General features: G+C 37.6%; 1 protein-coding gene across 1 annotated transcript; it reads left to right on the plus strand.

Moving 5' to 3' along the window:
- Positions 1 to 1,267: 1,267 nt before the first annotated feature.
- On the plus strand, positions 1,268 to 25,343 carry GABRA6 (gamma-aminobutyric acid type A receptor subunit alpha6). Its single transcript, XM_065644199.1, has 10 exons — positions 1,268 to 1,305; positions 1,526 to 1,644; positions 1,901 to 1,968; positions 3,261 to 3,481; positions 3,576 to 3,658; positions 4,254 to 4,397; positions 4,808 to 4,960; positions 9,274 to 9,533; positions 20,176 to 20,430; positions 25,293 to 25,343. Exons 1-10 carry the CDS (start codon positions 1,268 to 1,270, stop codon positions 25,341 to 25,343), a joined length of 1,392 nt encoding a protein of 463 aa, XP_065500271.1.

Raw genomic sequence — 25,343 nt, forward strand, 5'->3', positions numbered from 1 at the left:
TTTTGGTTTCACAGTGTCACAGAATCCCGGTGTTGGACTTCATCTAGTCTCACTGCTGAATAAATACATGGTTCTCCTAGCTTCATGCAAATACTTACTTTCCATTGCTTAATAATTAAATACAATTGTTTAGAAGCTGGTAATGCAAATGTGGTTTATGCAAGAAAATTTTATAAAAACAATCCATTTGCTTGGGTCTAGTTATTTGTGCCTCCGTATTACCACGAGGAAAGGAAACTGACCCAGTTGCTTTGTTTACAGTCTAGCTAAATGGCATAGGTGCTACCTCATTCATTGGCTGTACAAGAAGTAATAAGGTCGCAGAAAAAGCTGGAGCAGCCTTATTTTCCTTCAGGGCTGACTACATTAATGCACTTGCTGAAGGAGGGGATAGTAACGATACAGTCAGCACTTATCAGCACAAAATTAGTAACGATATACAATCCCAGTGCTTTAAAAGTAAGGAGCTCCAATTCTAACAAAAGTCCTGGTAATGCCCTGGTTTAAAGTCCAAGTGAAATCTGTGTATGTCTCTCCAAACCAGCTTAGTATTAAAAAAAAAAAAATCCAAAAACCTGAGCCAGAACCAACTTCACTGTTCAATGTTCATATATTAATATGTTTAGATATTCAAGCCTTCTGTACAGTTCTGAAGGATTGATCATGACGACATCCGTTGAGAAAGGTCAAGAAACTCCAGTAAATTGGAAACTGTAGGGTGGGGGGTGGTTGTTGTGGTTTGTTTTTGTTGGTGTGTGTTGTTTTTTTTTTTCCAAAGTTCTAATGATGCAGAAGCTGCATAATAATCTCCCTGTGAACCATAAACATAATAAAAGCTGAGGCCATTTCTAACATAATCTCTATCAGCAAGATGCCAGCGCTTTTCCAGATTTCCTAACGGGTCCCTGCTAATTCCATGCCAAAACTAGCAGTGGATTTCTTCCTTTTAATCTCCCCTAATGCCTTATTCGATTATTGTCACTGCTCTCCGACCGCGCACCGTCCCTTCAGACCCTAATTCCCCACTGGAACAGTCAGATGAGGCTGAACGGCGGTGGCGAGTCTAAAGGACACACACGGCCACCGACACCCCCCGCCTCCCCACCCCGGGCACAGGGCGGCAGAGCAGCACGGGGAAGGGGCTGAGCCACCCTCACCCGGCGGGGCCCCTGCCCGAGAGGGGACGGGCGGCAGGAGGATGAGCGCGGACACTTGCTCCAGTTGACGGGACTGAGGGCACCTGAGCGTCCCCGCGCGTACCTGAGGCATGGCTCTGCTCATCGCCTGGGTGTGCGTCGCTGTGAGGTGAGTGAGCGCTCCCCTCGCAGCCCCAGCGACTGCTGGCGGCTCCCTCAAGCCCCGCCGCAGCCCGGAGGACCGAGGCGACGGGGCCCGAGCGCTCTGCCCTCCTCTGCTCTCCCCCGGGGGCCGGTTCCTCGACGGGCGGGAGTTTGGCGGGAGGGCTGAGGCGAGGGGACGGCGGGAGGCGCGAGGGGCTGACGGCGGGACCGGCCTCTCCTCGCAGCCTGGACAAGGCGCTGGGGGCCCAGGGCGACGGCGGGGACCTCTACTCGGAAAACATCACTCGCATCCTCGACAAGCTGCTGGACGGCTACGACAACAGGCTCCGACCGGGATTTGGAGGTAAACTCCGGTCCCCTCGGGGAGCCTGAGAGCGCACGGCGCGGTGCGGGGGGACGAGCGGCGGCTCTCGGCGGTGGCGGGGGGGGTTCTCCCGAGCGGGCGCTGGGAGGAGGGTCCCGTCCCGGAGCCGGCGGAGGGAGGCGGTGAAGCGCAAGCGGCGGGCGGCAAAGGAGGAAAGTTTCCCGTGGCCCGCCGGCTCCGCCGGGGCAGCCCCGCTGCTCCCGCTCTGCCCCCAGCTCGTCTCCGTGTCCCGCAGGCGCCGTGACAGAAGTCAAAACGGACATCTACGTGACCAGCTTTGGGCCAGTGTCCGACGTGGAGATGGTAAGGGCCCCGCTCGCTGCCCCTGCTCTCCTTTCCCGGGATTCATTACGGTGGCATCTGAGTTGACCGTCATTAAAGCAGATTACGAGGCTTAATCTTCTTGACTATCCGCAGGCCCCAGCAGAGCAGTTTGGCTGGAGCTGCATATAGCTATTTCCCCAGCAGAGTCAGCCAGCGCAGCCCGAGGCCCAGGTCCCAGCCTGAGCACAGAGAGCAACGCGAGCCTTAGGGCAGGGCACAGGTGGGAGGTTAAAGATGCCTCTTTAACCTCATTAAGAAGATTGTAAGCACCTGTGGCCCTGCACATAGGTTTGCAGGAAGGCTGCATGGTAGGTGATAACTTAATGAGCAGCTGCAAGGGAATGATGTCATTTCTGAGATGGCTGCCTCTTGTCATGCTGGGTACCCCCCAAATCCAGGCAGCTGCAGATTTGGGTGAACTCTTGTCAATTACAGCAGCAACCCCAGGAAAATGTTACTTACTCCATCAGAGTGAGGATGGCATTGCTGTTCTCCCTGTGGAAATTGACTTTGCTGGTTTTGTCCTAGCCCGCTTCCTCCAGCACCTGCTGACCTGAGCCTGCAGTCCAGTTTGCAGGCAAGGAACTGTGGGCCCCAAGGTGCAACTAAAAGTTTTCCCACCTCTTTTCATCAGTCTATCTGAGAGAAGGCATAACCTTGCCTTCTTACACATTTGCCTGTGGCCAAGGTTAAGCTCCATTTCCTAAGCAACTTCTGTAGAGAACTCCATTCTGAAGGCTTGTGAGAATATTACTAAGAATCCTTGAGAAAAATAACTTAGATTAATATTAACTTGACATCATAATCCTACTGTAATGTGACTCTCTCACATCAGTCGTTTCTTTGTGAATATCCAAAGTAAGCTGCAGAAGAGGCACTGATCATGTCTTTTTGTTCCTGGCAATTAAACGTTGATAGTTTGGTTTTGCATATTGAAAGGACACTAAATTAGACATTTGTATTTCCTTAGACCTCAGTCACTTTGAATTAAATTATTATCTTTGAGAAGCAATGAGGTTTCTTTTCTTTACTCATATCAAATAATTTGTTCACTGATTAATTTGTAACTATTCTTTAAATAATAAGAAAATAGGATATTCTATCTTTTTTTTTTTTAGTAACTACTTAATGTTAATAGGATTAAGTGTTTAAATAGTAAATGAAATGCCAGTGACATGTGTGTTAGGTTCTTTCATGGAGTTACTGTACACACAGCAACTTGGGACCACTGGCCCCCACACATCAGTCAACTGCCTGTTTGTTTTCCATAGGAATACACAATGGATGTCTTCTTTCGACAGACATGGACTGATGAGAGGTTGAAGTTTAGTGGACCAACTGAGATTTTGAGATTGAACAATTTAATGGTTAGTAAAATTTGGACACCAGACACATTTTTTAGAAATGGAAAAAAATCAATTGCTCATAATATGACAACTCCTAACAAACTTTTCAGAATTATGCAGAATGGAACTATTCTTTACACAATGAGGTGAGAACCTATTCTTCTGCTTTTGGTTGACCTTTGGTTTTGATTCTTTCAAGTAGTGGTTTTTTTCATTATCATCTGCTATACTGTATTCTAGACTCACCATTAATGCTGATTGTCCTATGCGGCTGGTGAACTTCCCTATGGATGGACATGCTTGTCCATTGAAGTTTGGAAGCTGTAAGTTTTTCTCTTTCATTTTTTTTTTTGGTAGTAATACATTCGGTCTACATGTATGTGAGAAGCTCAGAAGTGAGATCCTAGGACACTACTTATTTTTTTATTGTATTTTTTATAGTAGACTCTTACTTTCTCCTCTGAGACTCAGACCATTCATAAGCATATGGATTTATTCACTGAAGGGTGACTGTTGAAGCATATTTTATTGTTTATTGTTCTTACACATCTAGTAGTCAAAGTGGATCTTTCAACAAGTTACAAAAGCTGTAGTAAATTTTCTATATTACTTCTAGTTTTACAAATATTTAGTCAACCTGTGGTAATCACTTTTGAAAATATTTAGTTGATCCGTAGTAATCAATGTGTGTGTTTTATAGCAAATTAATAAACAACAGCTAGTGCCTGTCAGGTCCCACCTCAACCATTCTCTTATTGGCTTTTTTTGCATTTTGTCATTAATGAGGTTAGGAACTTGCTGGAGTAGGATGCGTGTTTCTGTGGGTATCTGAGCCACAAAAGGGATCATGCTACTTATTTTTTTCAATTGCTTAAAATTACATAATTAATAATAGTAATTTTTTCCTCTGTAACTCAGATGCTTATCCAAAAAGTGAAATAATTTATACATGGAAAAAAGGACCCTTGCATTCAGTAGAAGTACCACAGGAGTCCTCCAGTCTCCTCCAGTATGACCTCATAGGACAAACTGTATCTAGTGAAACAATTAAATCTAACACAGGTAAGATGTGGCCTTGTAGGAGCTATTGACATTATAAAACACATCTTGAAAATTAATTACAGTTTGTTTTTTTAATATAGAACAAAATCAGTTTAATTATATTTTGCTATTTTAAAACCTAAAAACCTTAGAAAGAATCTAACCTTTTCAATACAGTCTCTTTAAGCATACAATTTTTCCTGCAATTCTCAAGAATTCCCCGTCTCCTTGCCACAGTAAAAACAATACATAAAATAAATATTATTCTCTTCTGTTTCCATAAGGTCACTTTACCTTTTTTTAATCAGCTTATTTTTATTATGCACTAAGAGGCCTGTAAGTGCTTTCCTCAGAACAGTATGTTGGGTTTAAGCCAATAATGTTTACTCATGATGTTGCCCAATGATGCTGACATACTTGTCTCTTAACAGGTGAATATGTAATCATGACAGTTTATTTCCACTTGCAAAGGAAGATGGGCTACTTCATGATACAGATATATACTCCATGCATTATGACAGTCATTCTTTCTCAGGTGTCTTTCTGGATTAATAAGGAGTCTGTTCCAGCCAGAACAGTTTTTGGTATGCTGCATTAAGGTCTTTGAACAGTTCAGCATCTCATATAACATTCATTCATTACTTTCATTGCTTGTTTGTTTTAGGTGAATATTCACTTCAACTGCTCTATTTCCATCTTCAAAGGAAAATAGGCTACTATCTCATTCAGACATACATTCCATGCATCATGACTGTAGTCCTGTCTCAAGTTGTGTTTTGGATCAACAAAGAATCCGTTCCAGCAAGAACCGTGGCTGGTATTCATGTTTTGTTCTTTCATCATTCATTTCATTCACTGTATTGAATCCATTGTATCGAACAGCTACTGTAATCCAGTGGGGACTGGAGAAGGCAGCTAGTAGATTTCAGTGAACAAAAGTAAATACTAAAATTAAACCAAATAATACTCAATCTACCCATGAGGGTCAAAATTATTCAGGATATTTGGTTAGCCAAACTTGTTTGTGATGTTTTCTTCCCCTCCATATGTTTTCATATGCAGGAAGGGATGATTTCTGAGTGAATGTCACCCTCTCCATTTTTTGAAGAGGAAATTTTCTGTTGATTTATTATCTTGTGAAACCAATCTGAGTTAAAGCTTTAAAAAAAATCACAAGAGGGAACTAGTCTCATCTGACGTAAGGTACCTCATCCAGCATTCATTCTGAGGTGCTCTCTTCCCCTTGTCTACAAAAGTATCTAAACAACTACTGAGGACTTCAGGTGGATAAAGTTAGGTGAGATGAATCCTGTCCCTAGCATGGGTTGAAGTTGGAATATGAAGGCTGTGTCCATACTATTATGGCAAGGCCCTTTTTTCTTTCCAGTGGTTTGAATTAATTCTCCCAAAGCTGTGAGTTTTGTCTCCTTAATTTTTAGTGTGTGTTCTGCTATTACATTTTACACCACTCCACACTTCAACTGCACTCATTATTAAGTGGTAAACTTTCTCTGACTGAACAGTTGCATTTAGAAAACCAATCATAAAAATACTAAGTAAAAATAACAAAACTTGTCAAAAACTTCATGAATCCACTACCTATACATATATATTTTGCAACTCTGTCTATTTTCTTTTAGGCCCTTTGTAAGACTTGTCTTCAGTATGTTTCCTAAGCATAAATGATGCAAGTCTCATAATTCAAAATAAGTATATAATTGTAGTTAGCATGCTACAGAATTTGTATAGTTTCATTTCAGTCAGTCGGCTTTTCCTGCCTGCAGGGCATGGTATTCATAAAAGCATTGCAAACTTTTAGGAATGTGAAATGAACACAACTTCCTCAGGTGCCTCTGAAGAAAGATCAACACTTTTGTTCTTGAAATCCCTGTTGGGAGTTGGGATGCAGTTTGACATCATTAAGCACTTACAAGAGATTTCTTTAAATGCTTAAAAATATTAAAATATCAGGCAATAGATTTCCAAGGATGTTTATTGCAATTGAAGCACAAAATATATCTTAGAGGTTTGTACACCAAATATGATGCTACCTGATTTGGCTTTACATTGCGTCTACAGTGACATCCTCTACACTTTGAGCAAAACGTATTTCCTATTTAGTGGGCAGTGGAAGTCAATTCTGTATGCTTGAAGTAATGTGCAAACAAGTCTTCAGCTGATTCAGTAATAATTATATAGAGACCCCAAACCCTAGAATAACAACTCTTAGATGTCATACTAAATAGTAAATACAGAATTAGAAACAGTAAATATTTTATGAAAACAGTAAAATAGACATCTTTTTCAGTATTGTGGAAAATTAGTCATATTGATATTTTAAATACATATCTCAATCCTTATTCCATTCTTATTTCTCCCAGGCACAGTCTGAATTTATAGTCCTCATTAATTCAAAATCCCCTGGATTCTGAACAGCTCCATCTAAGAAAAAGAGGGCAAATTCCTTATGACAAAAAAGACTTTCAGGCCCCAGTAAAAAAGAAATGTTTTAAAATTATCCTTTCTGCATCATATTGTAAATACTTGAATTACAAATTTTCAGTTTTACATCTCAGTTCCCAGACCATGAGGTTGAGAGAAATTAATAGTAGAAGAATAACAATGGTGTGCCAAAACCAATTTCTCAGAACAAATTCATTTAGCAACTCTATTTACCTCTAAAATGGATGCCAGTTATCTTTTACAGGTAATATTACAACAAGTACTCTAAACATTTTGCAAAGATAAATTAATGGTCATAAGCACCTACTCTTTGCAGACCTGCAAGTGAAAAATGGGAGACAGAAATACTTAAAGAGACGGTCTCGTATTCCTTATAATTGTGTCACTGCAAAGAACGGCAGATTGCTAGTACAGAATTCCTTTTTTTTATGTGGAGCTACGTATGTAGCTATGCATATACATATATATGCATATATGTGTGAAGTTTTATGAAGCATGGTATGATCAGAAATTTCTTAGAATAAGAAACATGGTTCTTGGAGGCTGAATTTTAAGTATGCTCTGAATCCACATGGCAGTGGCTATTATTTTACATTTTTATGTGACTTCATCTAATCTTTTTTATTCCTGGCAGAAATTAATCTGTTATTTTGCAGAAAGATAGTACTCAGTTTCTACTTTCCAAGGAGGTCACCCTGGGAATTTTAAATTAATGTCGAGTCATTAAACTTTATTTATAATAACGTCTCAGATAGGGAAAGGTGTTTGGGGTTTTTTTTGTTGTTTCATTTTTAATAAGAGAACATATTTCAGTATTTGCATCACGTAACAGATTCTTCAAAATGTACAAAGAAGTGTTCAAATTTGAAAAACAAGGGCAAACAATCATCGGTTACACAGTTTACCAACTGTAATTTGGCATTCAGTTTGATAAAGTAGTTTTCTACAGTACAGAGCATTTCATCAATATTCACTCTACTTTGAGAGAAGTCTTATCTATATCTGCAATAGAACAGGAGTCCTATTCCTAAGTTTAAATTCCTGCTGCAGTAAGTTTTTATTCAGACACAGAATATATCATTTTTATTACTAACTAGCACATGGACAGATTCTAATCTAATCACACATCATATTGAAAGGTTCATTCTGGACCTTTGGAATTGAAATATATCTCAGCATACTTGTATTCATAGTATAAAATGAGTCTGGCAGATTTGGGAGAAGTAGCGATCCTACATATTTTTATACCATCTCCTATTTGCATTTCATTAAAATGTGTTAAGTAATGACATTGGGATGTAGTTAACCTCAGACAGCTGGCAAGTTACATCATGTGAAAGAGTTGCAAAAAAACTCTGGAAATGATCAAGTCACCCTGTCTTGATGCTGCAGTATGCAATGACACTGCATCCTTTCCACTGAGCATCATTCATGGTGTATTGATTCATCATCATAACATGACATTATAACATCCTTTCCTTTCCCACCTACCCTTTCCCAGTTGCAGAAAAGAGCAGACGGGGGTATTCTCCACCTTACTATCTTTACATACCTGCAATTTTCACATTCTAGCAGGCATAATTATAAGTAAACATGAGTCATAGAGGCTTATATGTCAATGAATGAGTTTGCTTTTGCACTTTTAACTTCTATCAGGCAACAGTGGGAAGTATATTTCCTACATTGTTAACGCTGTATACTTCAAAACAGAATAAATTCATGAGTTCACATGAATAACTCTGTAGGGCCCATATGAGCTACATGACCAGAATTGTTGTGTGAAAATAGATAAGCAGCTATAGAGAAGTAGCTTTTCTATCCCTTGTTTGTAACTATGGGCACTTTCAAATTATAGTAGTGTTATTGAATCTTAAACAATGTATCCAGTGATTAAAGACACAGGGGACCAAACTCTCATTACTATAAATATTTGGATCATAGCCTACCACTGGCTTTAATGCAGAATTCAATTGATTCAGTGAGGGTTCTGTAAGCCATGATCTGACTTGTGCAACAACAGGAGACAGGATTACTGTTGGGAAATGATAGTAGATTTCTAGATTTCTAGATTTCTGCCAAACACTCCATTTACTAACCCCTCAAGTAAAGTGTCTTTCATAGTTTGAGCCCCAATTTTGTTATACCCATGTTTACCACAATTCTAAGAAGCTGCACCAGGTAGTAGGTAGTTATCTTCACTTTCACTCTACTCAATGTATTAAGGAAGTTTGTTCAGAGCTTTTAGATGCTGAAGCCAGTATACATGAATTACTTAAGAATACAAAAGACTTAGCAGTGTTGGTAGTCAGCTGGTATGTAGGATGACAGCTAAAACCAAAGAGGAGTTGTGGGGTTGTTTAATATATATGAATTTAAGAGTAGGAGTGTGGAAGCAAAAATCTAATTCCCCCATTTTCTTTCCCTTATTTTCAAGGAATCACTACAGTTCTAACAATGACCACTTTAAGCATCAGTGCACGCCATTCTTTGCCCAAGGTGTCCTATGCTACCGCCATGGATTGGTTCATAGCTGTGTGCTTTGCCTTTGTCTTCTCTGCACTTATTGAGTTTGCAGCTGTCAACTACTTTACCAATCTTCAGACCCAGAGAGCAATGAGGAAGGCAGCCAGGGCAGCAGCACTGGCAGCAGCACTATCAGCAGCAACTGTACCGGCAGAGGACGAGATTGTCTCGGTAATTGCTTGCTTTTCTGATAATAAGCATCATATAGGAAGAGGCAGCCAAAGTAGTGAATGCAAAACAATATTAAAGTGATCTTAACCTGAGACAGATTATGTAACCAGACCATGTCTATTTATCAAAGACATTGTTCTTATTTCAGAAAATAAAAAGGCTTCATTTATTCATACTGTTTATTTAAATTTGGGATATGATTTACTAGAGAGTTGTTTATTTGGTAAGATATTTAAGGAAAGCCATTAGGCTGTTACCCATAATACTTCTCTTGAGCAATGCTGTAGGCAGTGTGGTCGGGCAGCTGTGGTTCTCTCAGTCAGACTGCAGTGTTGCAGGACACTGTACAATGAAATGAACATGTGCATTGGCCAGATGATTATGGGATCACTGTAGTGTACTGGTACATACCATAAGTGGGTCATCTGGAAAAAGAGGAATTAGCCTTTACATAAACTTGGCATCTGTTACTTTCATAAAAATCTGTGTTGGTGGAAGCCTGAGGAAAAAACATAAATGTAAAGATTACGGATAGATTTTACTATATGCGAAAGACAGGAAGGCTTTCTAGTATCAAAAAAATTTGTCAGAGTTGCTTGTAAATATTATTCTTTACATCTCAGGCTAAGTAATGAATGCTGTCTCACAACATATATTAATATATTTATCACTATAGCCCTAGCCCTCCTGTTTTCAAAATCAGTTTTGCTACCACCAGCTTTCCCATTCTGAGAGGAATAACAGATTTTAAATGACCTTCTGCAAAACCTTTGAGTCTGTAGTTGAATGAGGAAGTCAATCTAAGAGAACATCAGGACAACACCTGACCCACCACATAGTCATTTTTCCACATTTGCTTATAAACAGCAGTTAAGGTTATAACATTTAGGTACAAACTGTTAAAGTCATAATTGATAAGTTCCATATTATAGTGAGGCCAAGCTCCAGGGCACCTTGCTACTGGTCCTCATTGGAGCTAATCTATGAATGTTCTTCAATCTGGAAACATTGTGCTTGTAAGCCATTTTGTATTTTGCTCACAATTTTTTTAACATTTAAAAAAATGGTAAGCCATATTGTATTTTGCTTACACATTTTTTAATATTTAAAAAAATTGAAGACATTGTAAGATGTAATAAAATATAGAAATGTGTTTTATTTTCCTGAAATACATAAATACAAAAAGAAGCAAATATTTATACATTTTTTGTTTGTTTTAAACCACAGTTATATAAAGAAAATACAAAAGAAAGTCCAAAATATCTAAAAGGAGCTTGGACACAAATGTTTGCAGAATCTTGTACTGATTTTAAAGTGACAGCAGGAAGGCTGCAAATATTGCCAAAACTAATTCAACGTTCATATCTACATTTATTTTAACCAGTAAGCTTTTGTAATTAAATTTAAACCTGACAAAAAACAATGAGAGGAAAAGAGAGTATCTGTTTGCCAATAATTAGGATATAGTCCCCGTTCCGCAATATAATGATATTTGAATAAGAAGTACTCTGGACTGAATGAGCAGAACATTGCAATGGTAAAGTAGCGTAAAATAAGAAAAATGCTGTTAAGACAGAAGGAACTTTACAATGTAGTAAAACTTCATTTATTTCTTGTTGAATTTTTTTTCTATTTTGAGGGCAAGCTATCAGAAAAAAGAGAGATCGCTTGGTTTTATGTAGCATGGAAAATATTGATAGCTGCTACATAATGTAGTGAAACAATAGCTCAGTTCTTTACTGCACACACTTCCTTACTTGAAGTCCCTGCTGAGCGATATGAAAACAGTTTGGCCCACTCTGCACATGCTACTGCTGGTGAATTCACAGCAGATGCTACAAAGCCACCACCACATCCCCCTCACCTCTCCTCCCCCAGTCTCCAGAAGACAACAGTTGCAAAAAATAACCCTCTGCATGTGCCCAGATATACTAGAACATACTCCTGCTGATTGAGGCTCCTTCAATACTTCTGAGTCAGGTTTACCTGGCCTCTGTATCATTGCAGACCAAGCTAAGCACAAACTACAAAATGGCTGTTGAACAAATTAATTTAAAAAAATAAATTAAAATATCTCAAGTTTCTTATCAAGGGCTTCAGCCACAAACAGGCATACAGCCAAACTGAAGACACACTTTTCTCATTTTGTAAATATTTACTTGTTAGCCTTTCCAAGGGAAAAAAAAAAAAGGCATCTAACAATAAAACAGACACCTAGGAAGCACACTGCAAGCATTTCCTCAAGAAAATTATTTACAACTAGCTAACAACATACAGATTTAGCAGAGCAGTAAACCACATAACATCAAGGTCCCAAGGTAAATTCAGACTCTAAAACACTCCACAGTGTCCACAAAATTCTGTAGTCCTGATCTTGCTCAAAGATCATATTATCCAAGACAGTAATTTTTGAGCCCCGTAAGTCCACCGCTTTTTTTCTCACAGGACCCTTTCTCTGTGAGAACCCACCTCTTCAGTAATAGAAAAAGCAAAATCAATGTGATCATAAAAATGAAGGATACTTACAGTTGAAGGAAAGATGATGTAGTCAGAATAGCTTCTAGAAGAATTAACTATTAGATTTAAAAGATCCCATTCCACAAGGGCAAGCTGGGAAAAAGGAGTAATTACAGGATAAGAGATAATAATAAAAGCTATTTTTATTATTATTTTCTTTCTTTTTTTTGTGTGGTGAAGGTAAGGGGCAAAGAACTTTTGTGTATTGTCACACAGATGGATATACTGCAGGCAGTGATATAATTTCAGCTGAAACAGACCTGAACTAGCCAATTTGAATGCTAACAGTGTAGTTAGCACAGGCTGATTGCGCGAGTATATGACCATTTCCTCGGGCCTCTACTGAGCTTTTTACTTCTATAGTTACATTACTGGTTTTAAGGCAGTTGTGTTTAAATAAGACACACAGCATAATACTCAGTTCCTTTCTTATTGTAGATTTAAGAGCTGTTTCTGAGGTCCCGACTTCCCTTTTCTTGTCCTACCCCACAACTTGTTCCGCTTGTTTGTCTCTGGATTCTTTAATCAGTTTTCTCTCCAGATTTTTCTTTTTTTTGGTTGCTACAATGCTCAGTTATTATTGCTTACAATTTATCTTCCCTCTCCTGCTCTTCTTTTTTCTCCCCATTTACTCTGCCTCTCTTCTTAAAATGTTTTCTAATTCACTAGGAAAAAAAAAAATTCTATTAGAATCCATGTCTTATACATTAAAATGTTTTTTAACTGTGTACTTTATTTGATTTAAAAAAAAAATCTTGGCCTTCTCTCATACCCTGGTCTTTGTTACCTTGTCTTTTCTAATATGTGATTTTTTAAAAAAAATTTCTTTTTGCTCTTTAAGATAGGATAGTAAAGTTGTTTATCCACTTGTAATGCTAGTATTTTTATTTGTGATTTTTAAGTGCATGAAAGTTCTCAGAATTTTGGCTGTATGAAAGGGCAGGTATAGGATGAAGAGTTGTGAACAGTGTGTCAAAAATGCTTACTGTCTTCTGCATTCATAGAAGTCAGATGATATTGTTACATTGAGAAAAATTCTGAAGATTGTAAAGGTTTACTCAGTTTCAGAGAGTCTATTTGTAAAAATAAAAGTGAAAAAGTGAGATGTACCTACTTGAACATATTTATGGCTGTACAACTGCCAATAGAACTCTGCTACCAGTAGCAACATTAAGAATAGCAATACAGGCTAGAAGTTTTTAAGTGCCTGAAGAGTGGCTAAAGAACATTGTGGTGGGAATAGCCTTGGGCTGTCTGAACTAGTACTTTCTATATAACAGGAGACCCATTCTTCTGCTTTGCGTAAGAGAAGCCCAGCGAGACAGTTTTGGTATAAATGAAAATTCAAGGAGCTCTAAAACAGCCAGTTAGAAGATTTTGCTGCTTGAGTGAGGGCCTAAATTCATCAAGATAAACATAATTACAGAATATATTCAAGGTTTTTTTAAATTCCAAATTAACTATGTCTCCTAAAAAAAAATTTCAAAATACTATCAAAAAACCTCCTTCCTCTTTTGCCCTTCAGTCTAGTTAATTTTATTTAAAATCTTGCTTCATTCAAACAACAAAAAAAAATTCTCACACATTTTTATGTTGTAGCCAAAAAAACTGTACGCTCAGAAATGAAAGATGGCAGACAACCAAATTCTGCTCTACTGTACTAGTGAGAGAAACTCTGCTCAAGCCATTGGACTACGCTGGTTTCAGTAGGAGAGACCACGTACTCAGTTAACTGATGGCAGCCCAGCATGTCTGTTCTGGCTCCAGGAAAGCCACTCTATTTACCTCCATGAACTGAGAGCAGAATTTGGCTTGCTGTCTTTGTCAGCTGCAGGCAATCCCTGTGTGAAGTACAAAACTATGGGCGTTCCACTCCAAAATACAATGGCAACAAGCTGAGTGGTCATCTGGACCCTGACAGAAACCTGGTTTTATTCATAGTGTGACCAAGCTTGTTCTAGCTTGTCAAAACCAAACGTTATTATATGTACATGTATATATAAAACATTATGGCATTTAGCTTTTGAATTCATTTCAAATGTCTATTTTCTATATCAATCATACTGTTTCATCATTATGGCTTCCTTTATCCAGGAATATCACAGTACTGGAAGTTCCAGGGGAAGGGGAATTGGTGATACTGTCTGGAGTGCACCATTTAAAGTAACGCTCTGCAAGGTGGTCAGGGAGTAGACACACTGGATCAAAAGACATCCTTTGCATGTGAGAGACTGCATGTAAGAGACAAAAGATTGTTACAGGGTGGTAGCTTGACCCGTAGTTTTAACAGAAAACCACACAGAACTGTGAAATACTGCTGGGAGAGCTTTCTTCTCCTTACAGTGTTCCTATGCTTCAAAATAACATGGCTTGGGCAGAAAAGGGTTCTCATTCTCTTTAACAACCCTGCCCGACTGCAGAGCAGCCATATGTCACTTCTGTATAGAGGATTTAGTTTTCTATAATTACGTCAGAATATATTGAGTATGTTTAATGAGTATCCCAGTGTAACTCAAAAGAGAGCACTTCTATTTGTGTTACTAACAGAAACAGCTATATGCATTAAAGTCTTGACTGAGAACATGGCACTTTCAATCGAATTAAGGAGACCTTCCTGCTCCTCCACAATTGCAGATTATCGAGTAGACTATTAAAAACAAACAACAACTTTCAATTATATTGACTTTTTGTCATCCCAACAAGGAAAGTAGATGCTGATTATTTGATTCTGCCTGAGTTATATATTTGTCTGATTGGCAAAGCCAATGCATGGCAGTAAGGAAGGTTTAGAAGTAGCTGATATCATACACCAAAATAGAAAAACTCAAGAAGAATTGGATTTAGACATTTTTTTGTTCAGCATTGAAGTCTAATTCCAGTACCATTTTGCAGGGAGGCAGTAGGAACAAAATATAGTTAAATTACAGAAAAAATCCCAAACAAACCTCTCTAGTGCTGTTTGTGCAATTCAGTCTCATTTAGACCCTCAAAGAAGTAGTTCCTATATGCTGCAGAAATTTAGCGGAGTAAATGCAGACAGGGACTGTTTTCAGGACTGACACTGACAAGTTTAAGAGCCGAATGTGACTCTGAACTTTAAAATCTGTTTTAAGATAAACATATCCTTTGGCAGAGGCTCTGTGCTAATTATTCAATTTTTCTGATATGCTACATGTAAATGTTAGGAAGAGACTCTACTACAGTACCTTCATGTTGACAAGAGAATGACTAGGGCTCCAGTCTCTGCTCTCCTTACTGCTTCACCTGATGGTTAGGCTATGTTTTGAAAGACATTAATTTCTGTCCCTGAAGGTTAAGAAAGAATTAGAACATGGCTTTCTCATGCTCCAAGTGAGTAATTTAACCTGAGTGATTTAACTTAACCCTTTTACTAGGGTAAAGCATGAAGAAAAAAAATTTGCATGTTATTCTTCATAATATTTCTAGGAAAGGAAACTGAGAATTCCTAAAGAGATGCCTAAAGCTAGGACTATTAATGACTTCGAAACTGTATTCAGCTTTTGATTATGCATAACACTGTTTTAAATGTTTGCAATACACATTTTTTGAATCAGATTCCATAGATGAGATATGCAAAGAAATGTCTAAATTATAGGTTATAATGAACCTCTGGTATGAGATGGATACTTAAACTGCACAAAACTGTAAAGACTGAGATGCCTTAGTGCATGCCCAAGGGCATCTTACATGACATGGTGAACTTTACTGCTACAAGGTGCTGCGTGTGCATTGTTCAGTAGCTAAGAGGAGATTTTACAGATCACTGTGGAACATAAGGGGCAAGCTATGCGTAACTCCCTCTTTGGCAGCTAAGTCACTAGCATGTGATTTTGTGTGTATAATATGAATGGCTGAAATTACTCAAACTGTATCTACTAATGAGATGGACAGAGAAAAAGAACATTTAATTTAGTGTTCTGCCTTGTACAAACATTGAGTTTTGGTTCTAGTTTGTTTGTTTGTTTCTACTTTTTTTTTTCATGTGATTGGCGATGTCAGGAAGTTCAATATCCTTAACCAATAAAGTATAAAGAAAAGGGGGAATAACACATTTTTTAATCCAAAGTTTTAGAGTTTATTCTCAATGAATCTCTTTTTACTGCATTGTCCACAGGAAAAAGAGATGTGAGTAAAAGAGAGATAACCGAGGACACATATTCATATATTTAAAGTTATCCAGTATCTGAGTGTATACATAAGATAGTCATGTTACTGCTAGGTCATAAACTAAACTGATAGTGAGAATATGTATTTGCAGTACAAAGGAACAGAAAGCAGTAGAGAATTTTGCAAATATGAATTACAGAAATCTCTTGAGGAGGAGAAACATAAGAACAAAGGACATTCATAAATCACAGTTAGCATCTGTATAAAAATCAGAACAAGTAGATCAAAAATTCCATTTACTCCAAGGTTATATATGTTGTATTTTTTAAAATCTGGAAGCCAAGCAATTTGCTGAGAGCTTCCTGAGATATTCTGGTCATAAGCAAATTGTAGTGATATTGATGAGACTTGTGAAGAACTGTACCTTTCTAGACGAGATGAGACTGCTTTGTGAGCTTTCCAGGGGATCAAAGAGCTGAGCTGCATAAGCCTAATAGAAGCCAGACTATACCTTACTAGCCCATATACACACCAGTCTTTGTCTAGTCTAGTTGTATGATATCTCAAATTAAACAGTGATCTTGCAATTTGTTCTGTGTCACTGGGCAGTCGTGCATAGTGACAAGTTTAATTGCCTGATGGGACTAGCATTCCACATGAGTGCAAGAGTACTCCTCTGAATCAGGATTCAGTACTTAACAAAATTCATTATTTCTTTATGACAGTGTGCCATGCCTCAGGCTTCTTTTTGTTGCTCTTGATAATTCTAAAATAGTCCTTACTATTTGAGTGATTGCCTATGTGAACTATGCAAAACAGACTATTCATTCCTGTTTTCTCTCTGTGTTTTGCTAAAGCTTCATGATGTCATTGCGGGTAATCCTTGTCAAAAGAAAAAGTTAAATGTAAATACAGTAGACAAATTATCTGCAATCTACTGTATCTGTACTGCATGACAAAAAATTGTGACTTTACTGAGACAAGAAAATGCACTGGTCCTTCCTAAATATTGGAATAGTCTATTTGAGGTAATGAGAAGTTATTGATATCACTTCATTGATAGAAATTGACCTAAAGTGGTCCATAAGGGGGAGCATAATCAAGTTAGTTAATATGCTGCCCAAGTTCTGAGGGCACACATTGACTCCGGATCTTCCTGTCTCCAATTTGAGATGGAATCACATTGACGTAATCATCCTTCTGTAGCAATCCTCCTTCAATAGGAATGAGATTGAATAAATGTTATAAATAAAAGAACTACCAAGATTATACTTTACCAAGAGCATATTCAGATGACACAATGATTTTACTACCTCTGCATTCTAAATATGTTCAATACTGAACATCATCCACAGACCATACGCTACATCTGTTCTGACTACTGTTAACTCCATCACCTCAGTACAATAACTCCTGATTCACGCTTGAATGATCCAGAGCAGAATTTGACCTGCTGTATTCCAGAATATCACAGATGAAAAGGGCGATGATTCACCTTAGCACTTGTATTTTAGGAACCACTCATTCTCCACAAAAGGTCAAGCTCTCTTACAGTAAAGCAAAAAACAAGCTACCTTATAACTTTTACAATTCAGTTCAAAGCACGGCATACAGACAAAAGGGAATAGCAACTTGTATGAAAGCAGTAGCCCAGTCTCTATCAGTCAGTCTGTTTATAGAGTGGGATTATTATTATTATGATTAGTGCAAGTGGACATGGATAACCCTGTTTCTGAGACACATCTGTAGATCATCCTCCATTTAAATCTCTCTGTTGCTTGCTGTGTTACTAGAAAATACAAAATCCAGCATCTGCGTTCCAGATAGGCACAGTCCCAGAATATGAATGCTATTAATATCCTTTCAAAACATGATACTAATAATTTAATGTGTAGTTGGGAAAGTGGAAGAATGAGGGATATGGCAAGTTGGAAGTGTTGATGGGATGTGGGGGAAGAAAAACATAATAGGCAAAAGAGATAGATACAGAAAAAATGTGCTTTTTTCTTTTTTTTTTTCTTTTTTTCTCAAAATCAGACGTTGTTCTCTTCACCTTTTACTCAGACTAAAATCAGCTGTGAGGAACCCATCTCTCCCCAGTTTTGGTTTGATACCAGTGCATTCATCCACAAGCACAACTTGGCATTGTGTTATAGCAATGTCATTTGTTCTGAAACTCTGGTGTAACACTGACCACTAAAAGGATAAATCCTGTTATAACTCTATTTCAGTCATACATGAGATACCAGGTGTGTTAGGCTAGTCTTGTATTAGAGAAATTACAGCCAAAATATAAGCAATGTATTTGAGAAAGTGCTTCTTTTCCTTTTAATTACCAATTCATTTATCTGATTAACTAAAATCCGTTTCCATGCTTAGAAATCCTGCAAGATAAATCCCAAAAATGTTGACAGTGGGCCGCATTTAAGGGAGTGATTGAGTGACAATCATTCACAAGGAATGACTTTGGAAATTGCATATCTAACAGAATTTGGCCACTTTAAAACCATTCAAGTGTTACTATTTCATTTTGCAATACATACATATGCTGTTGTATTCTAAGTTATTTACATTGGCTAAGACTTCCCTCATCAGCTTCAGTCATCTTGTTCTGCTGACCGAAAAAGCTGCTTATTCAAACACAAGAATAGCTGTGTATGTTGTGTGATTTTGCTGCGCTATATTCTTCATCAATAATGTGGAAATAAGTTTTGCATTCCTTTATTGATGAAGCCTCAGACTAAAATGTTGTGTATTAGCATTCTTGTTAGACTCTAGGGTATTTCTGTTGCTCTCCATTAACAGAAGATGTGAGTACTTCATATTAAAATAATAAAAAACAACTTGATGCTCTAGGCGTTCTTCCCTATTTTCTCAGTCATCAGCCGAATCTTACAGCTGCTGCCATGCAGCCACATTACTAATGGCAGTCCTGGGCAGTGGCAGTAGCAGCAAGGCTTTCGAAAACTGCCTCCCATTTGATAGTACTGTGAAAGTGGGTAACCTATATCCGTTAAAGCAGGCTTAGATCCTGGGGTAGGTCTTATTCCTAAGCCATTTCTGCAAGGAAGAAATCTATTACTTCTACTCTTGTGCAAGTAAAAAAATGGCAACTTGGCCACAAATAGAACAGGTGTATATAATGAATATACATGTCAGCCTAGCAACTAAGACATAAAATCTAAATGTTCCTGAGGTCTGGCTAAATTTTTAAGAGCTATTATACAGCTTTCTAAAAAGTTATTTGACCTGGCTTTGAATATTGCACAAAATATAGGAATAATCTAGTTTCATTTTGCCATAAATGAAAATAAAAATAGTCCCATTACAGTTAGAATGAATATTTGTCTTCAGTTGTATGCATGAAACTGCTGTGGGAATCATGAGATATTTGAAAACGAAATTTCATCCTAGAAAAACCTACAGGACAATTTAGCATTTGTGTCTTCAGCATCTGTGAAGTTAGTCCATTTCTTTTTGTGCAGCAGATTTCTGTTTCATAAGCAGTTAGTCTGCGACTAACATGCATGACAGCTCAACTCCATTCAGTGAGCATTTACCAAAACTCATCAATGGGCTTACACAGTGAAGATTGCACTTGAGCCAGCCCATATGTGCTATTTTGTTTAAACTTGATTCATATCTACGTAGACTTCAGTCATGCCAATATATTGCAACTTAGATACACTATTACCTTCTTTTCTTTTAGCTCAATCTTTTCTTTCTCTCTTGTAGCTTCCATTTATTATCATGTTAAAAATATAGGAAGCACCTATTCTTTTATGTTTTTACAGAAAAGCTCTAGGCCACAAACATACCTCTGTATATTTGCATTATTGTTGTGATTTCCTTAGGTTGCTCTATAGCAGAGAAACAGCAATAAAATCAGAAAATTGAGTAGAAAGGTGGAGAGAAGCCTAATGATCACAAAACCTAAGATTCTGTATCCAGAAATCATCTTTTTTTTTTTTCTCCTTTTTCTTTTTTTCTTCCACAGCATTCTGACTCTAACTGTAACCTGAAGAAGCGAGTAAACTCCGTAACGTCTCAGGCAGAACAGTCTCCTGAAGCCAGCATAATATCAAATAGTGCATCCCAGTGTCAACCAGTGTCTGTTCCTCCACCAGCCCCACCACCACCACTTGGAGGCACAAGTAAAATAGACCAGTATTCTAGGATCCTCTTTCCAGTGGCATTTGCAGGATTCAACCTCGTATACTGGGTTGTTTATCTTTCAAAAGACACAATGGAAGTGAGTAGTAGAATTTCTGAATATTTGCTTATGATATGTAATATCTTTACTTGACCAACATTATTTTAATTATTCACTTACTCTTGCAACTCCAGTTAATCAGTCCTTTCTTAGGAAAGTTACCAATAACAGCTTTCTCTTAAAAAAATCAGCTGTGGCTTCCAGTAGTAGCAGCACTCAGTACAATGCAGAAAGGCTATTTGAAGATGAGAAATGCAAACACCTATCTCTATGCCATGTTGCACTGAGCAGAACACATTGTGTGAGGGAATGTATGATGCTATTCTCAGCAAACAAACTAAATCTTCCATTTCTTAATCTTCCTATCTGCAGTGAGGAACAGTAGAATTATCTGCTGAAGCAATGTAGTGAAAGAGACAAGAACTTTAATATCTCCTAAGGTTTGCTCAGTGAGGAAATAAGAGAACAGTCTCCTCCCAAAAGTTTGTTATTCATTCTAAATATTTATCCATAGTGTGAAGAATCGACAACTGCAGTATACAGTTTGTGAATCAAGAGTCCCTGGTTTTATACCTTTTAACACTGATTTTTCCTGTTTCTTTGTATAGCTTAACCGTTGTATGCAGACAAAGCTGCTAAATTTTTTGCTTAAGTTATTTTGAATCAGGTGGAGAGTGATCACATCTTTAGGTATCCATGAGCTCCAGAAGACATGTGCCCTGCAAATTGAGCATGTCTAGAATAACCAGTCAGTGATTAGCTTATAATTTTCCAGCAGTCATTAAACTTTAAGTCTTTAATGCTTTAATTCTCTGATTTTTCCGTTTTGCCTAAATACAGTGAATAGTGTCCCATTTCCTTGGTAAAAAAAAAATATTCATTTGCCTCGTTGCCATAGAGTTTTTGAATCTCACTGTACATTGCAGTCAATATGATTGGTACATTTAGCTTTATTTAGGACAGCTAGAGAGATAATGATGGTGTTTAGGTAGTACTGAATGCACAAAGTCCCTACATCAATAAAAACAGAGGCTGGCAATCTGGTATGAGTGGTGAGCAGCTTGTGCCTCTGTTTCCTAGATTAGAGGTAAATCAGGCCAAGGGAAATCTCATGGACAGCCAGGAGATGTTGAAGTAACAAGACAGTGCTGATCAGCTGACGGGTGGCATCTTGCCTCTGCTTGAAGCAGGGGCTACTAGCCCCTAATTTTGCTGATTTTTGCTACTGGTATGATCGGGAAAATGCTGTCTCTCGAAGATGGAGCATGCTGCCAAGCAGCTCATATAAAATCAGGAGGGCAGGAAGATAGGAGGCCCTATCTCTTACAAATGTTTCTGCAGATGTCTCTCTCAAGAGGTCACAGCTGCTGCCTCCTGGCCCCTCAAAATCTGCCCAATGCTAAATTTAGCATTTGTGCCAGAGTTACTGATCCTGCTATTAAAATATTGACTATGTGTGCAAATTACTTATCTCAATCAGAGAAGGGAAGTATCAAAAAAGCTCATTTATAATCATTACTGCTTCTGTTTTGAGGCCAGTTCCTCAGCTTGTGTAGCTTGCCATAACTCCAGTGATTTCATTTAACTGTTCGCATTTTGAATCTAGAAATGTTTGGAACATAGTTGCCATTTCCCTTGGTAGTGATGAAATATTTACACTGAACCTTGTATATTAATAGTTATAGTAGAACTAGGCTTTTAAAATACTTCGAAAGACTAGGGCGTAGTGCTGACTATAAATATTTTTAAAATGGCACTTTTGCAAGCTCGCAAACCTACTTACAAATTCAGAAATTATGTTCTGTAGTAGCCTTATAGAATGACAGAAATCTAGGAGCAAGATTTAGAAAACAGAACAGTATTGACAGCTGGGGTGTTTCAAATGATGAAGAATGTAAAACAATTACATAAAATGTTGATCAAGCTCTTATTCATAAATGATATTTTCCTGTTTGTGTATTCAGCTGTAACTAATAATGAGTGAGATACACATTGCTAGGTTTCTAATTCAATATGTTGTATCGGTTTACCAGTTGTTACTTTCAGGGAAAACCGGGATTGCTTTTGCTTTAAAAATACATTAAAAATATTTAAACCTTTCCGTTGAAGTGGAGAATATAAAGTTAGGTGAGAAAAGCGTGGCATGCTTCAAGGCCATTTCAACTCAATCACAGGCTCAAGCCCAAAAGATTAAATATTCGTACAGCCTTATTCAGTTAAGAAATTTAATTTCATTTAGAAAGTGCATTTTATGCAGTATCGCAGGTATATTAGCTTTTCTTTTTTGAGTTACTACTTTGAGTTCATTTGGCTTTTGTTTAAAAAACAAAATAGAAAAAAAAAAATCTAATCAGTTCATTAAAATAACCAAATTTCCTGTGCAGAAGTTCTTTTAGTGCACCATTCTAGGATTTTTGATTAGTGCAGTTTGGAGCATAGAACATCATTCACCTAAGTCTGTTATTGTGGAGATTCCTAAAGCGAACATCCACCTACTGTCTTTGGATGGTGCGTATAGAATAAATCAAGAAGCTTTTCCTGAATGGGTTTGTAAAACCAGGCGATTAGCACTGGAATCAAAGGTAAGTTTCAACTCATGTAATTATCTTGTGGCCAGACTCTGACTTTGAAGGAAGTGCCAGAAGCATTTTTCACTTCATGTTCTGCAGTCAGAGCATCAGCTAAAATGAGCAGCCTTGTTAATGTAATGACACAGAGTTGCATGAAACGAGGAACTCTCTCCTACGCTGTTTGGTACTTTTCTGGGCACTACTAAGCATTTTTCCTTATGGCTTAGGTAATGGGCCATATGTTACAGAAATGAAGAAGTCATTCTTGTGTATTGTATCTGATAATATTTATAAGAACCTTGGGGCTTCAGTACTTTTCAAAGTGCTCCTTGGAATACCTTTTTCTTCCCCCTCCATTTAGTAATTTTATTTTTTGGAAGTATTCGGGTTAATCACCCTTTATCTTGCTATACATGTAAACTAAAAGTATGTTCATTACACAGAAGGTTTAGGATTTGGAAGTTTGCATAATGAACAAGGTGTCTCTAAAAAAAATATACGCCTTTAAACATTCGAGTATTATTTTTTCAGAGCAACTAGGATTATGCAGATAGCAAGAGTATCTTAGGCTGAACTCTGTATTTGTACTGACATATATATAGGATCAAGTCCAGCTCAGCAAACCAGATAGTAGCAAACTTTCTTCGTAAAATTAATCTTTTGCTACATTTTCAAGCAAAATAGCTGTATTCTCTGAATCAAAAAAAAAAAAATCCAAGTTGAAATTAAGTGCTTCAACTGAATGCTTTTTATACATGGATGGGGATGAAGTTACCTTCTGGCCTTACTGTTTAAATAAATGGTTCTATTCTCCATTGGAACAAGTGGGAAAACATTCAGTTGCAGTCATCCACCATGTAACTTGATAGATACAAGATATTTCAGTGTAAACTGGTTTGCAATAGCATTGCAGGACAGCAATTAAATTGGTAAAAGTACAGAAATGAAGCTAATATAGTCCTCTGCCTGCATTTTACTAGACAGCATGCTATTAGAACCTAATATAACCAAAGGACAACACAAAAGTAGAAAAAATGAGGTACTTGAAAATACATACAAAAGAATCCCCAGTTGAAATAACACATGCCAGTTTTTAGACCACAGAAAATGCTGATGCTTGTATGATAAGCCAACCTTTCAAAAGGTTTTATAACTGTAATGCTGACAGATGCTTAACTATAACAATCACTGTGCCATTTATAATATAAAAAAATAAAGCATTAAATTACTCTAAGAGGACTTACTCCCTCATTACAGAAGGTCAGTTTGTAATTAATTTAGATGGAAGGTTTGAAAATGTGACATCCCCATGATCTACACGTGCAAAACGGAACAGGCATGTTTCCGTGGTGCATGTTCATCTGTAGACCACAGTCACACCTGCCATCCACAAAAAGCTCTATGCAGTAACAAACAATATGCATTTGTCTAGATTAGCCAAATAGCGAAGTTCTTGAAAGTAGAACAAACCTATCTGACAAATGAGAAAAAGTCATACAGCATTTTTTGGCTTTGCTTTTGGTTTTAAATCTTCCTAAGTCCTTGAGCTGAATACTAATTTATGACTGTGACTTTGGGAGGTGAATTGCATGCCTAGTTTATTTTAAAACTTGCTTGATTTGGAATGCAAAGCATGCCCTTTTAATGAGAAGAATACAAATACTCTACCTTGCCATACCATTCACAATGTGTGTGCTGTTCTCACGTCTTGCACATCTTCTTTTTGAAAGTAAAGGGTCTTAATTTTTATAAATTTATATTACAATTTGTAATGTAATGAAACATGGAATGATGGAGTGAATCAAACTGAAGAAGGATAGGATGTTAAAGTTTTGATGATAAACTGCAGAAAAACAAGCAGGGGCCAGCTTTTATGTTTGTGAGTAGAGGAACGTACAAAGTCACTGAATGTGCTAAATGTGCTGAGTCCTGGATATTATTTTGACACAGAGAACGTAACGGACTGAAAGAGAAGACAAGATACTAATGATGCATGGGTCAGGTGGGAAGAAACAAAAACAGAGAAAGAAACAAGAACTGGAAAAGTATTTAGCTTCAATATGTTAATATTGATAGAAATTGCAATGCGTATTGTTACATCATGTTTCAGTCTAAACACTGGAAGAATAAAGTTCAGGAGAAAACAGTTATTGCCATATGCACAATTGAGCATTGATGATCTGGGTAACGAACATCAAATTCTAGGAGGATTCTCCCTTATGACACAATTCTATTTTAAGTCTGCTGAGACAGTCAGAAATCAGGTGGTTTTGTTGGTTGACTTCATAGTTAACCACCCATAGCTTAAACTTCTCTAAACTTTTCTTCCAGTTCTTTGAACCTACTGCAATGCATCTTCGAAATGACCATCAGTCCAACTGA

Source organism: Caloenas nicobarica, chromosome 13 (assembly GCF_036013445.1).
Source record: "Caloenas nicobarica isolate bCalNic1 chromosome 13, bCalNic1.hap1, whole genome shotgun sequence".
Classification (NCBI taxonomy): Eukaryota; Metazoa; Chordata; class Aves; order Columbiformes; family Columbidae; genus Caloenas; species Caloenas nicobarica.